At 40.3% G+C, this 15160-nt stretch overlaps 1 protein-coding gene across 1 annotated transcript in view; it reads left to right on the top strand.

Moving 5' to 3' along the window:
* LOC108796253 (bone morphogenetic protein 8B-like) overlaps nt 1–15160 on the top strand; it is a 39307-nt gene that overhangs the window by 14483 nt on the left and 9664 nt on the right. Inside the window, exons 2-4 of the mRNA XM_018567714.1 lie at nt 9393–9585; nt 10136–10284; nt 11121–11315. Of these exons, the coding sequence (XP_018423216.1) occupies nt 9393–9585; nt 10136–10284; nt 11121–11315 (537 nt within the window). The remainder of the gene's footprint in view (nt 1–9392; nt 9586–10135; nt 10285–11120; nt 11316–15160) is intronic.

Genomic DNA, 15160 nt, shown 5'->3' with positions numbered 1-15160 from the left:
GGATAAATGATTCTTACTACCAGGCTACTTCTACCTTACTCTGCCTCAACAATAACATGGCATTGAAAAAAAGAATTTGAAATAGGCAGAAAACTAAACACACTGGGGGGAATTTATCAAAACTGGAGCAGACAAAATCTGGAGCAACTGTGCATTGCAACCAATCAGCTTCTCTCTTTCATTTTCAAAGAAGAGAGAAGCTGATTGGTTACAAATGCACAACTGCTCCAGATTTGGTCTGCTCCAGTTTTGATAAATTCCCCCCACTGGGCTTGCCAAAATATTGTAAAGACTTTTTTTGTTTTGTTAAAGTGTAGAAAATCTCTATTATCTTTGTAAGCATAAATGTCCTGATTATTGTAGTACTCTGCCTGATAAGATGAGGTACATATAGATTGAGGGACAAAGAAAAAAACACATTTACATCTGAGCATTGAAAACTGTGGATTAAACAAGACCAGTCGTTCTTAGGCTCCATTCAGACAGGAGTGGCTGTCCACGCGTATTCTGCAGTTACAAACAGCTCTAAACCTAAAAAACAATGCACTTTAATGAGCATTGTTCAGAATTTGGAGGCGTTGTGGTACAAAACCGTGTGTCCTGCAAAATAGTACAATTGTAGAAATGTCACCAGCACACCAGTCCTTTTAAGATAGCAAAAGCTTCGTTTATTGAAGTTTTTTGTCATATGACCAAACAAGCGCTGTGCGGTCCCGAAAGCGCTTGTTTGGTCATATGACAAAAAACTTCAATAAATGAAGCTTTTGCTATCTTAAAAGGACTGGTGTGCTGGTGACATTTCTACAATTTTGCTGACATGCGCGGCGCCATCCGCAGTCACTTCGAGCACCCCCCACTACAAGGGACATATCGGTAAGGAGTGCGACAAGGATAGTACTTACTGCAAAATAGTACAAGCGCGATTTTATGGCGGATTCCGCATGTTCGCGGCTATAGTATTTTCCTGTTGTGCCTCCAGAACAAGAAGCAAAGGGGAAACAGACAGCTATAAAAACCCAGCAAAAGCTAGAACCAGTGGCGACTCTAGGAACAATATGTAGGGGGGGCACATAAGATACAACAGTCAAATCTGGGGGGGCACTAATAATTTTCATTGCATGTCGCAACCGCTGGGCACCGATGAGCTGATTTAATTGCGGATGGCATCGGCACCCCGCGTTTGCGACATTTAGTCCAACGCCGCCCACAATCCCACATACCGCAATGGCCGGGCGCCGATGCCATTCGCAATTTAATCTGCTCTCGACTGCCGGGATCACAACCTCTCTCCCTTCACCTCCCCCTCCCCCCTTCCCCTCAGAACTCCTGTGGCACCAGGAGAAGTGCTCTGACAGTTCAAGTTCACAGACTATGTATTCACATGCCCTGCACCTCCACCTGGGACCAGGAGCAAGTGTTAAAAAATGATCGTCCTCTAAGAGCAGAGGGAGAACTTACTGTGAGGAGCTTCACACACTGCATGACAGGCAGGCTCACAGCTAAGGCCACATTGCGGGCTCAGCAACTTCAAAGTCAGCAGCAAGGGGGCGGGGCTGACAATACAGCTACATCCAGATCTCTACAGACATCAGCCGCTGGAGCTGCTCGTATACTAGCACCAGCACTGGAGCCACTGCACTGCTGCTTAATTCAGCGGGGGGGGGGCACACGGGGGGGCAAAGCATAAAACAGGGGGGGCAATTGCCCCCCTGTAGTGACACCTATGGCTAGAACCCATCCATAAAAGGTTTTGGATGTACAGTAGTTCTAATTTGGGAATTAGAACGTAAAAATAAGAGCTTTTTGTTATTAAATAAGCCAATTTGTGGTTCATCCTTCTCATATTTGCAACTAGTTCCTCCATATGCAAATATTTGCCAAGATGACTATATTAAAACCACATAAAGAGATCTTAAAAGTAAACTAATTACCTTATTCACAAGGGAGGAACCTGGTTTAAGTTCCTGCTACTGTTTAAGTTGCACAAGCTAACATAGTTTGTCCCAGTTTAGTTCTATTCACATTTTGTAGCTGAACATGGCAGAGTTACTGCTCTACGTTACCTACAAAAGCAAATATTTGTAATATGGTCATATAACAACAAACACGTACTGTGCATACAGCAAATTTGGAAATTAACAATCTCTATTTATGTTCTTCAAACTTGGAAATTAACAATCTCTGTGTATGTTCTTCAAACTTGGAAATTAACAACAATGTTCAAATGTAATTCTTGGTCACAAAAGATTAAAAAGCAGTGTACAACATAATTACTTGCATCCTGTCACCATATACCTGTCTATTTCAAGTAGTACTAAAGTCTCACATCTTTTCTAACGATCAGCTCTATTTAGGCAAGCAGAGCAGAGGAAAATGCATGTTAACTTAAAAAAACTGCAGACCTATAATCAGCTATGTTTACTATTAGCACAGAATGGCCCATGATTCCCCCCCTCGGGACTATAAGTCCCATGATTCCAAGGGCCACTTTGCATACATACCCCATCTCATCCTCTCTGTGCTGACATGCACAGGCAGCATCCAAGGCCAGCTTGTAGTCTCTCTCCCAGGAGTTTGCACATAAAAGTGGCTCCATAGGGTCCCACAAAGGAATGGGGCAACCCAAGTAGATAAAACCTGAGGCAGCAATCTTTTGCCCAGCTCATTGAAGAGTACACAGAGTAGTGGTACAGAGATGGACAGAGAAAAGGTTTTGGTAAAACCATCCCTTGTGAATTCCACTTTCTTTTAATTATACCTCAAAATCAAATGCCCCTGGTTTCCTGTTTTTGAGCGATATGATTCTTAAAATGTCTAACCGTCTAAAGTTGTGGTCTGTGTCCAGGGTTCAGAATCCATGTGGACAAGGTTAGCATGACAGAGGAGCCTCAAACCACCATAAGAATGGAAACAAACTCTTGCCAAGACACAGATTTTGAAGGTGCCAAGTTGTCATGCACTGTTGTTACACCGGGTGGGACTGTCACAGACGTGCCCTACTCCAAGTGGCCACGTGACTTATTTTGGTGACTAGAGGGTTGAAAAAACACTATCCGTCTTCACTAGACCAGGAAATAATGATTAACGATCCCTCTGCTGTCACCAAATGTCATGGACAGCATGATGGGAAGGGCCGATGGGGGTACGGGGATGCAGGGAGGGCCGGACGATGCGCAGGCTATCGCCTCTCAGTCCGCAGGCGTGACGGTAAGGCCGTACAACACACACACACAAATAAACTAATCTAAGCTGCCACCACCCACAACTTACAGGCTTGTGGGGAACCTTTCATTGGACTCTCCTAGTCCGTACACTCTGCGCTCAAGCAGACCGGCACACAGGCTTTGCAGACCACGCACGCTGCTCTCACTGGCAGCTACAGCTTAGCTAAACCAGGCACAATTACCTCTAGAGTTAGAACTTCCACTCACAGCCTACTGCACTACCGCTGGCCACCAATGGAGGGAGACTCACCCAACTCAAGCTGGCTGGACACACACACACACAGGCAGACGCAAATCTTGCATACAATCCAGTGTACTCTAATGCCTTGGTTCTCAACTGGTGGGCTGGAAGTATGGCTATAAGGGAGCTCCATCCATACATGCATTGCTTACAGGTCACACATGTGCCCTGCAGAGGTGCCTGGACTGTAGTGACGGTACATTCTGGCTCCGGGCACCTCTACAGGGCGCGCAAGGGAGCTGTACAAACAATGCAAATATGGATAGAGCTCCGTCACAGCACAACAGCCCACACTGGACACCAGGCTGAGGATCCACTCCAGTTCTCATAGGGTAGGGAGACTTAAAAAAAGAAAACAATTATAATTTTTTTGGGAGCGTGTGTGTATGTGCTAATGTCTGTGGTTCTGTATGTTTGTCAGTGTTTTTGAGGGTCCGTTCACACTGGTACAGTGCGTTAATCACACAGTCCCATGCGAATAATGCACTGTACCACGCAACCACACTTACTGCGTGTTCTGGTGTGAAAGGTGCGTTGCATTGCCATTAATTTGAATGACACCCCAAATGAACCTCCCACCCACAGTCGGATCGCCTGCACCCAAATGCCTTGTACTGCAATGCCGCGCATTCCATTGCAGTGTGACGTGGGTCGCAACTTAATGACCAAGGACAAATGTGGGTCCTGAGGAGACACGGGTTGAGAACCACTGCACTGATGGTTGGGTGACAGCCGAAGAGGTTTCCTCACGCCCACTAAGATTCTCTAAGCTATCCTCTCAGCTAGAACCTTGGCGTACCCACTTCTTCCACCGCCCATACACACCCACATCACACACACAGATCCCTGCCTGGCAATGACTTACAACCGAGTTTCTAGGCACCGATGATACAATCAATCGACTATACACATACCACAGACACACAACAGTCTCTTCAGATTTGTGCGTTCTTTCAGAGCACTCAAAACCCAGCTTATTAATTGACAATTTTTTTGGTTTCAGATCTCCATTATTATACTAGGAAGATCAAAACCAGTTTCCACCCCCTGAGATCAGTCAATCAGATGGAGGGGGCTGGAGATGGAATATTAACATAATGGTATCGTTGTTCTAATGATCATCTTGGAACCCTCATAACTGTTTCTAGTTATGAATTACGGATCCAAATTGACGGTTCTAATTTCAATTATTGTTCTGCTATCCGCAGCTTCCAAACTCCGGCACTCTACAGCTAACAGAACCAGAAATACCGCAAAGAGACCCAATTATCAGAACTCCACCATACTGTATTATAAAACACTGATGTTTAGTATCAGTGAGTTCACCTTTGTACCGTTCATTACCTGAAGGTTCTACGATCATATGATGTATGGGATAGGAGTTATGAGATATGACCTTTTTTAAGCATTTTGAACATTGAAATACACACAAGGTGAGGTGACACTTTTTCCAGTCTAGTGACAAACAAACCAGGAGACACTGTGTCTCGAACCGCCAATAGGGGTATATATTGCTAAATGGTTGCCTGCTGGGGGAGCACAACAAACCCACGTTTGATTTAATTAACAGCCTCTAGCTAACAAGTTTATGTCAATTTTGTTTTCTTCTCGACTGCATTCAGTAAAATAAATTCATTGCCTAAGGATGTCTTATGACAAGAGGCCACAAGATATGATATTTTTATGGCCGCACCATGACAGGGACCTTTACAAAAGAACCCTGTATTCTGTGCATTGTGGTATGCTGAATTAGAAAAAATGGGTCAAATTTTAGCTGAGTTGTGGCGCATTCATGCAATGCAAATTAAATCAAGACACAACACCCATACACACACCCCAACACAGTACTAAAGCCAGTATGGAATCTAAGTTACTATACTTTAGTGCAATACAGTCAAGGGTTATTGGCCTCACTTACCAAAGTTAGATGAAGTAAACTCATGTTCACTTCAGTAATCCTATCATGGCCTGGAGAAACTGAATTTCTTACAGGCCTCAGTACATGATAGAATGTTTGTGTCCTCTTCACAGCATTTCACCTTGTCTCACACTTTAGTAAATCAGATCCAAAGATATATATTCAACAAGTGACAGTTGTACAGAATTCATATTTATTTGGAGATATGATATAGAAGATAGAAAATATTTGTTATAAATCATATACGGTATATAACAGGGGAGAATTGTCAGAGAGAAGACCCCCCATCCTCGGTTTAGAGGTTAAGCTGGGCTAAATCCTGTTCTTGTTTCCTGCCCCTCTATTCACTACACAAGCTCATTTCTCCAATACAAAGAATGGTCTGTGTTATGTTTCTTGCCTGCCTCTGCTTTATAAGTGGTGTGTTGCACGGCACCACTTCATACAAGAATATTTTTTTTAAAAGCAGTAGCTGAAAACCACACACTGCAGGCATAAAACTTGGTGGTTAAAAAAGATCTCCTTTTAAAAGGTGCTACATTGTTGTAAAATTAGATGCTAGTGAAGTACAGCCAGTTTTTACTTGTACCTCCTTCCTTGCTCCTGAAAACCTGGATATTACTCATAAAAAAAACCATTGGTAACTTACATTGTTTAAAACGGACCTGCAGCCCGCAACAACTAAAGCTGGGTATACAGTACATGGTTAGAATTTTGCTAGAGACATTTTTTCAGAACATTCGTTTGAATCTCTAATTGATAATGAGGTTAATTTGACGATGGAGTGCAACAATTTGAAGGAATAGGATAAAACATTTTAACAGTGAATGTGGTTTTTGTTCAGGAAACTCAATTCATTCCAAGATCAAATTTTAAAATCACATGCAATGTCAAACCACTGTTGTCAAGTCTCTGAGGGCATTATTGAATGTTCTGATGAGATTTTTTTGCATGAACGTTCATAAGAAAATCTACAAGTGTATATCCAGCTTAACCCTTACACTTTACACTGTAGCCACCCCCCATCCTAAATTGCTAGGCCAAAGCTAAAAAAGCAGCTATCCCTCCTCCAAAAAAAGAAAAACATTCTTACCTTGGATCCCATCTTCCAGCCTCTTCACCTAAAATCCCCTCTCACAGGATCAAGTCTTGGAAAGATGAAGCACATTAGGCGGCACCAGCTGCAGAGGAGGTTTGTGTCTATAGTGCCATGGGCACTTGGTAAATGCGAGTTGGATGATTGCACTTGCTTTTGAATTGGCTTTTAAGTAAATCAAGTTATGCTATAAGGTTTTCTGCATTTGAATCTCTTATCGAGGTGTATTACCTGCGGGATAAATAAGGGAAGAAAGCAAGAGGCGAGGCCTGGTGTATTACGTGTCTGCAAAGCCGTTTCTTTTCTGTAGACAGAATTTAATTTATTAAGGAGAGATGATTGCTAGACACAAACTGTTAGCAAGGAAGACAGATGACACACTTGATACTTGATTAATTTAGATTAAAGAAAATCTAAATGGTTAAATTTATGTCTAATTTGAGGATCTTGGTGAACACTGAAGTATTTCGCAGGGAGCACAGCCCAGAGAATATTAACTGGATTCAAGACAATATCATGGACATTAATTCATTGATGGCAGAGATTTATGATACTTGGATGTGTGACTGTTTGGTGGGATTAACACTATGGGGTCTATTCACTAAGCTGCCGTAGGCAGCCAAGTGAATGACCGACCTGAAGCGAAGTGAGCCGACCGCTGTTCGGCTATTCACTTCAGGCTGGGTACGGCTGATTTCAGCAGTAAATCGGCTGAAATCAGCCGTACATCGGGTGGCTTCGGGTCGGCCGAACATGCACAGCATGTTCGGCCGACCTAAAGTGCAGAAGGAGTTTGACTCAGCCGATCCAACATCTGGATCGGCTAAGCCGAACCTCCGGCAGGCTACTCGCTGCTGTTCGGTCTATTCTTATAGATGCCGAACAGCAGTGAGTAAATAGCCGAATGCCGATGAGCGGCATTCGCCTCGTCTGTTCTGCTAGGTCCCTCTGTGGGACCGAGCAGAACAGAAAAATAGTTTTAAAAAAGCACAAAAAAAGTAAACAGAAAACGATTGTGCGGAGCTAGCAGTGACAGCTAGCTCCGTTCCAAATGTTTTCTATTGGCCGGCGGTTCTGCTGCAGTCAAAAAATAAATAAAAAAAAATTTGCCATAGGAATGCATTGCTTGATTCCTATTGGCTATTTCAATTTGCAAGTTCTGATGGAGAACTGCAGGTCCCCTCTGCTGATTGACAGCAGCAGTGGGTGTTTGTTTATTCTGGCACATTGAAATATATGGGATTCTAATATTATTCTCATCAGTTATAGAGGGAGTCTCGTTAAAGCATTGCAGACAATCACTTATTACAGGATCCAGGGAAAATTGTGGATCCAAAATCTTGAGGGAATTCTCTTGAGATTTGGGATCCTTAAAATCTCCCAGAAACCTGAGTTAACTGAATAATGAGACCTGAGTTTTCGTTCTTGTTTCAGACTTATCCTTCTGCATGGGGACATCATGAAGAATAAACATGTTTTTACTGCAAAGATAGTCGGGTTTCTAAGATGATACTACAGTTACCTATTTTAGATACAAATTGTGTTTAGTGGTGTGTTCTACAATGTTGGGTAGAATAATATTTTTGAAACTTTCAACATCTTCTTACCGCATGCTACTAGTTCACAAGCCCACAGAATGTATGCAGGACACATTAATCAGTCTGCAAAGTTGCAAACGTGGGTTACTATTGGAATACCACATAGGGAATCCCCATTTATATAGTTTTTGATTGACTTTATATATAACTACATATGAATGTAGACTTATGACACTTGGATGTGTGACTGTTTGGAGTGATTAACATTAAATAGTATGCTCTGGCACATTGGAGTATATGAGATTCTAATATTATTCTGATCAATTATAGAGGGAGTTTCACTTATAGCATTGCAGGTATTAACTTAGTACAAAAGCATGAATGTTATTCTTTTTGTTAATTCCAGTGTGACGAGTTTGATTGATGGTTCACCCAATGATTTCCCCAATAGCTCTGAAGAAGATTTGTAGTGAGATCCAAGGTATGCACACCTGCTGAAGCAGAGCTACTCCTCCTGTCAGATTTCCAATTTAATGTATATGAACAATGTAACAGGATGCCTGTGAATACCACAAGAAAAGCACCTTAAATTATTAAGTGGCTTTAAAAAAATTATAATGCAAGGAGAGAGATCTCTCTACTGGAGTCTCCAGTGGATATAATAAGCCAGCAAGTGTAATTGAAACATTTATTAGTAGTTTAAAACTTTAATATATTTTGAGATTTGCACCCTTCATAGGTAGCTTGATGATTACTGCTGTTAAAAGAATTTCTAACTCCTCATGGATCACTGCCCATGCTTGTTTTTTGTTTACCAGTGTTTCTCAATACAACCCCTAAAGAATACCTGTCACCTTCCCCATTCAGGGCAAAGTAACAGGGTCTCTTTACCACCTTAGCCATGTATACTTACATTTAAAGGGCTTCCTTCTCCTTCTTCCATAACAGCCACCTCAAAATACCCAACTAATAAGGACTAATACTATTACATGACAAAAAGGGTGACCTCATTGATCCATCTAAGCTAATCTGGTATTTTGTGATGGAATGGGAATGTGCAAGGTGACAGGGTCTCGTCTCTTTAAGTAAACCCAAAATGCAATGCCATCAAGATTTCCTCTATATCATGTCAAAGGATCAAAAATTACCATAAATGTTTACTAAAAAGGAAATCTTACAGACTTGACCTACGGGTGGTACTTGAGAACTGCTGGTAGTTACTAGTAGGATAATTATTGTTGTTTTTTGCAAGGGCTTCCTATTTATGCAGCTGTGCTCCTACCTGGCAGAGAGAAAAATATACAGCGAAGGCAGCAGTTGAGGAACAGATTTGAGCAAGATGTATTTATACATACATACCCTTATATTGTTACAGTTGAACATGATAGAGATATCTTCCATCAGAAGCCATACTGGAAAGAATTCAAGTTTGACATGACGCAGGTTCCTACTGGAGAAACTGTGACTGCAGCTGAGTTTCGCCTTTTCAAAACCCGTAGCTTCTCACGGCATTTCAACAGGACACTTCACATCAGTGTTTATGAGATTCACCGAGACCATGCAAATCGGTATGTCATTTATAACTTAGTGATCTTAACTATGGTAGTCCTTTTAGGAGTTTGTCAGTTTAGAAACTGCTTGAACCTTATAAGATTGCATGACACCGAAGCTAAATGGAGTGTTTTAGGAGCTAAAACCACTGTCAGTTTAATTATTTTTTTTCTGAGCCCTATTGGGAGGATTTCCCTTCGCTTTCTGTCCTAACAGGAAGTAAAAGAAGATCTCTACAAAGAGAGAAAGAGGAATTCCCCTCTTAGATAGCTGTCACTGGAACAATTGTCACCATTGGAAAATGTATCCTCATCTCTTGTTAAGGTGACAACTATAAAATTTTGCATTTTCCATCTGGTCTCTGGGACAAATAGAGAGGGTGAATCTACCAGGCTGGGATGCAGACAGCAAAACAAACTTGACAGGTGTTCTAAGCCTTCCTGCTCTATCCAAAACTACAAAAAGGTTTTGGCTATACATACACCTTACGATTGGCAATGCTTGTTATATGTAAAACAGAGTAATCCGTAATATCTATAATTTTAATAGTATCACTCTCTTCCATAGGCAGCCTGAATTAACCTTGCTGGACCATGAAAGCATACAGACCGGAGATGAAGGCTGGTTGGTTTTTGATGTCACAGCTGCTAGTAATCACTGGTTGCTTAATGCCAAGTATAATTCAGGACTACGTCTTTATGTGGAGAATGATGAGGGTAAGACACAACCACGCCAATGGTTATTTGGCCTGTGATATGTAAGCTGTCATGTGAGCACCAATCATGTGGGCTCACTTATTTTGTTATAGACATCCTTGCATTTGCCACAATTTAAACTGTTATCATTATCTAGTACAGTGTTTTTCAACCTTTTTTGTGCAAAGGCACACTTTTTTCATGAACAAAATCACGAGGCACACCACCATTAAAAAATGTTAAACATTTTTACCTCTGTGCCTATATTGACTATATATAAAGTAATTCTTTTGAATAGGAATCAAATAAACACAAAGAAATTATTTTATAATTACTTTATTATGAAATAATAAAGTATTTTATAATTGTTCATATTTCTGTTCAATCCATGACTTAACTTCACACTTCACACAAATACGTTTTAAATTCAAACTGTAGCACTGACGTAGCCCTTATATCTCAACACATAACTGGCACAGCACAAGATTATTTTTTGATATAGATGGCAATAGACTAACCATGCAACCACAAGAATATTTTTTTCTTTCAAAAAGACGTTGGCATTGACACTGAAGATGTATAGACAATCTCAAGTTTATTGATTATAAAATTATTGTAATGCCTGTATCTCTGTCTTTAAAGCTAAAAGAAAGAGACCTCTGTGATCAAGCCTGTACTGGGTAAAACATTAGAAAGGGGTGGTCCCAGTCTGGGCTACAGTTTACTATGTCCTGGTTTAATCTGATATAATCGGTGTGCAACTTCTTGCTTTTCTACCTAGCCATTTCTGCCACAATGCAACCATTGAGAGTAACTATGATGATATTGGTAAAAAAATATGTCTTTTACTGTAACAGGGCAGAGCATTGATCCAAGTCTGGCAGGCATCTTAGGAAGACGTGCACCACGATCCAAACAACCATTCATGGTTACATTTTTCCAGGCGAATAAGAATCAGATCAGGTCTACAAGGGCAGTAAAGCAGCTGAAGAAAAGGCAACAGAAGAAGCACAGTGACTTACCTCACCCAAACAAACTTCCTGGTGTATTTGGTAAGAACTGGGGAAGGGGAACCACACCTGTGAAAATACACAATGAATGATGAATAAATTGGTTAGGAAAATAAGTGAATCAGTGGAATGCTATTTTATTTTATTTATGTTATTGTTTTTTTATTCTCCTGAATATATACTTAAACTTGACCTGTCCACAGAGTGTCATACATTCAATTATTATTATCTGGATTCTTGAATTATATGACTCTCTTCAGAACGTGAAGATCTGTATGCAAATATACAGGGGAACCAAAATGTTTGTATCATTAAATTTCACATAACATAACAGTAAAAAGAAAATGACAGTCAAATGAGTGATTTTATATTGATTCTGTTAAACACTTTGGCCCTTACTTGAAAGTTCCTGGATTGTTTACCTGGACTTCCATTACATAGTGCTCAAAATGTGAATGAAGTTTGCCTGGTAATGTGGGACAAACATTCTCCTCCATAAACAAATTACATTTGATAAAATATGGTCACCATGGACTGAATACTTCAGATCCACTCTCAGCATAAGTCTGTTTTGAAACTAGGTTGATTGGAACCATCATGGCTTAACTATTCATTTATGACTTCAGAGAAACTCTGAAACAACTGCTGCCGTTTTTTTGCTTTCTCTTGTTGCTTTGCTAAAAGTAAAATGTTAGTGTAAGAAAATACAAGGCTCCCCCCTTCCAAGAAGACCAAGCACCCTTACCCCCAGTTTGTTGTAGTGGGTGTAGAAAGCTCTCCCACCATAACATACATCACAGTGATAGTTTTGTGTGCTTGACACCCCTGCCAGACAGCATAGCCTGGTCGGTGACCTTGGTTTTCTCCAGTTACAACAACCTGCCTCCAGCCAATGACTAGACAATAAAGGAAAACTAGCAGATTACTGAGGTGACCACCCTTCTCTCTTCTCCTATTATCATATTTAAACTCTTCACAGACAGCACAATTAAAGCAACAGAGCTCTGGTGGGCTCAGATTTCTAACCCTCCCTTTCCTATTTCTGGGTCATTGCTGCTGTACAGGGGGCTACAGGAAATAGATTCAGGTGTTTATGCTAATTCTATATAAAATGTAGGTAATGCTTTGTAAATGAATACACCAACTGTAATAAAATCTTTAGATCTGCCAGGAGGTAAGTTTTAATGGCTTTAAACATACTGCTTCCATACATGTTTTAAACATACCGTACTTCAAAATGTATTTTGATAACACTTTCTTTTAAACTACACAAACCCTTTTTGCAGCATACAAAAATGAAAGATTCTAATGTTTTGTTTCTCTTTCCTAAAAGTGTGATGTTTATTTTTCAATAGAACTTGATAAATTGTGCCCTTGAGTTAGAGCGAGAAACTGTGGAGCATGTTTTGATAACTAAAGCAATATAAATAACTGTGCATCCAAAACCCAGGCAAAAGTAACATAAATAAACAAAAGATGCTTACAAGTATAAAAACATGTTTACAAAAATCTTTACATTGTAATCTGGGTGTGTGTTACTTGATAAATAGTTTTTATTGCTGTGTTTATTTGTGGTATATCACTTCAGTATGAACTTCTTTTATGTAGCTAAAGTTTATTGACACTATATTTGAATGCTACGTTCAGTTAATTTTGGATCTTTGGTTCACGCACTTAATGATTTAATTTTTTTAATATCAAACAATAATAGTGTTGTATTATAAAACAATATAGAAATGTAGAAAGCACTCTTATTAAATCCAATGTTGATAATGTATGCAGCTGCAGAGTTAGAGGCTATTGATATTGTTTTTATTTCCAAGACACTCCTGATCATTACTGTAAATGGCCATACCGTATGGAAATAAAAGTATTAAGTTATAATATTACAGGAAAGCAGTACTGAGGGACATGCAGAGGATGCCATTGGTGACCTTCCTTTGCAAATACTAGTTGCTGGGTTGTCTCTTGCATCATTAATTTCTGACCTGGAACAAACATGCAGATGAGGAAAGTCAGAGGAAAGTCTAAACTCCTGATTTGCAAATTTGTTCCATATCAGTGACCTGGGAAGTGTTAAAGCAATGGCAACCCTCATATTTCCACTACAGATTGAAAGGGTCAGTTCACCCAAAGTTTACATTTCAATTACAGATTCGGGAACGTGGCATAACCCACTGACTCCAGTGTTGAGATATCCCTGTCATAGCTGTCAACATTGTGAACACCCACCTTTGGGTGTTTGGATTCCCATGATTAGTTTTGTGTGGACTTGCTCTTTAATCAGCTGGGGAAAAACCTGTTACTTTATGGTTTATTGCCTTTTCAAGGATTATAAGTAAGAACAGAAACAAAGCACAGCTTCATGATTACAAATAGAAAAACGTAGGATGTGATATAAACCATTTAGTCATGTGGAGGAAAGCTACTGAATCACATATAGACGAGTGGCAGTAGGTAAATAATATGAGGTATAGGAATAGGAGTATGACATTGGTCCTGTCATAAAATTGAGAGCTGTGCTGCAAAAACACCCCGAATGTAAGCAGGGTAGGAGGAGGTAGGGGAAGAGGGCAAGAAGGGAAGGGAGAGAAGGCAAAGAGGGGAGAGGAAGCCTCATCTGGGATATGACTGTGGTATTGTAGGACATATGGAATGATAATCAAAGGGAATGACCAGGTTAGAGTCTGGTTTTTAGGGAGGCCTGAATTAGAAAACATGTATTGCTAGAGCCCATTGGGTTCAGAAAGGCCCATGTATATTGTTATCAGAAGCTAGGAGTTCCTCCATACACATTATTTTCATTACGGTACTGATAAAGTAACGTTTTTGGAGGTGTGATGTCTGTTTTCCATAAGGTAGAGATGAGCTGGCATTCTGCTGTAATGAAATATATTAGTAGAACTTGTTCTGGAGTACTATGGGACCTGAAAAAAGAAATAAAAGTGCACGTTTGGTTGAGGGAGAAAGGGAGTCCTTGTAGCTTTCATTGTAGATGTCAGAACTCCAAAAACCTTAGTCCTAAATGCTTGGATCAAAAGGCAATCCCACCATATATGGAGATATTTGCCTTTTGCTTCTCAGCATCTTCAGCTTGTGTCCGGGATTGTCAGGAAAATATAGTGTAGTGAGGCCAAGGGGTTGATTTACTAACCTTATAAACACGCCACGAACAAGTATACACCTCTGTAGTGTGTTCCCTCCCAGCATGATCTATTGGTGGAATCTAGACACTTTTGTAGTGTGTACACACCCAGCAGGTGTGTTGTGCAAAGCCCTGCATGAATTTGCAAGGTGATGTTGTGTAAATTAGCTCTATGTTGTGTTGCTTGCGTTGATGAATGCAGGAATGTAAATGCATGAGCTAACCATTTTTGTCTAAAATGTGAAGCAGCATTATATATGCATTATGTGCATGATTTTTCCATATATGGCATTAGGGGAAATATGCTTTAGAGACTTTTTGGTTGATAAATACGTTTTGCTGTGTAAAAATCACACGCACCTAGTGCGTGCGTGTGTTTAGGTTAGTAAATCACCCCCCAAGTCTCTGAACCACCAGGTGTGTATTTTGTAGTTTTTTTTTTACTGTGCATAGCGGAAAATAAGGGATTAATGCATGAACAGAAAGGCTTTATTCTAGTCCTCTGAGGAGATAGCGTGGCCCAATTCTCGATTCCATTTTTCAGTAAATCAAGAAAGGTGGTCCTCGCATCTTGCCTGAAGCAACTTATAAAGGAGAGATAATGTGTGGTGAGGTGGTTCCAGAGGAGAACACAGTTGTTCAAATTCTGCAAATGGTCTATGTGTTTGTTTGATGAAGTAATATAAAGAAGGAGGATGATTGTAGGCACATACAGTAAGTCATGCTGTGTATCTAAGTATAA

The sequence above is a fragment of the Nanorana parkeri genome, unplaced genomic scaffold, assembly GCF_000935625.1.
Source record: "Nanorana parkeri isolate BGI_ZX_2015 unplaced genomic scaffold, ASM93562v1 scaffold1085, whole genome shotgun sequence".
In the NCBI taxonomy this organism is placed as follows: domain Eukaryota; kingdom Metazoa; phylum Chordata; class Amphibia; order Anura; family Dicroglossidae; genus Nanorana; species Nanorana parkeri.
Note: the sequence above shows the minus strand (reverse complement) of the source record. Positions and strands in the feature narration are given on the sequence as shown.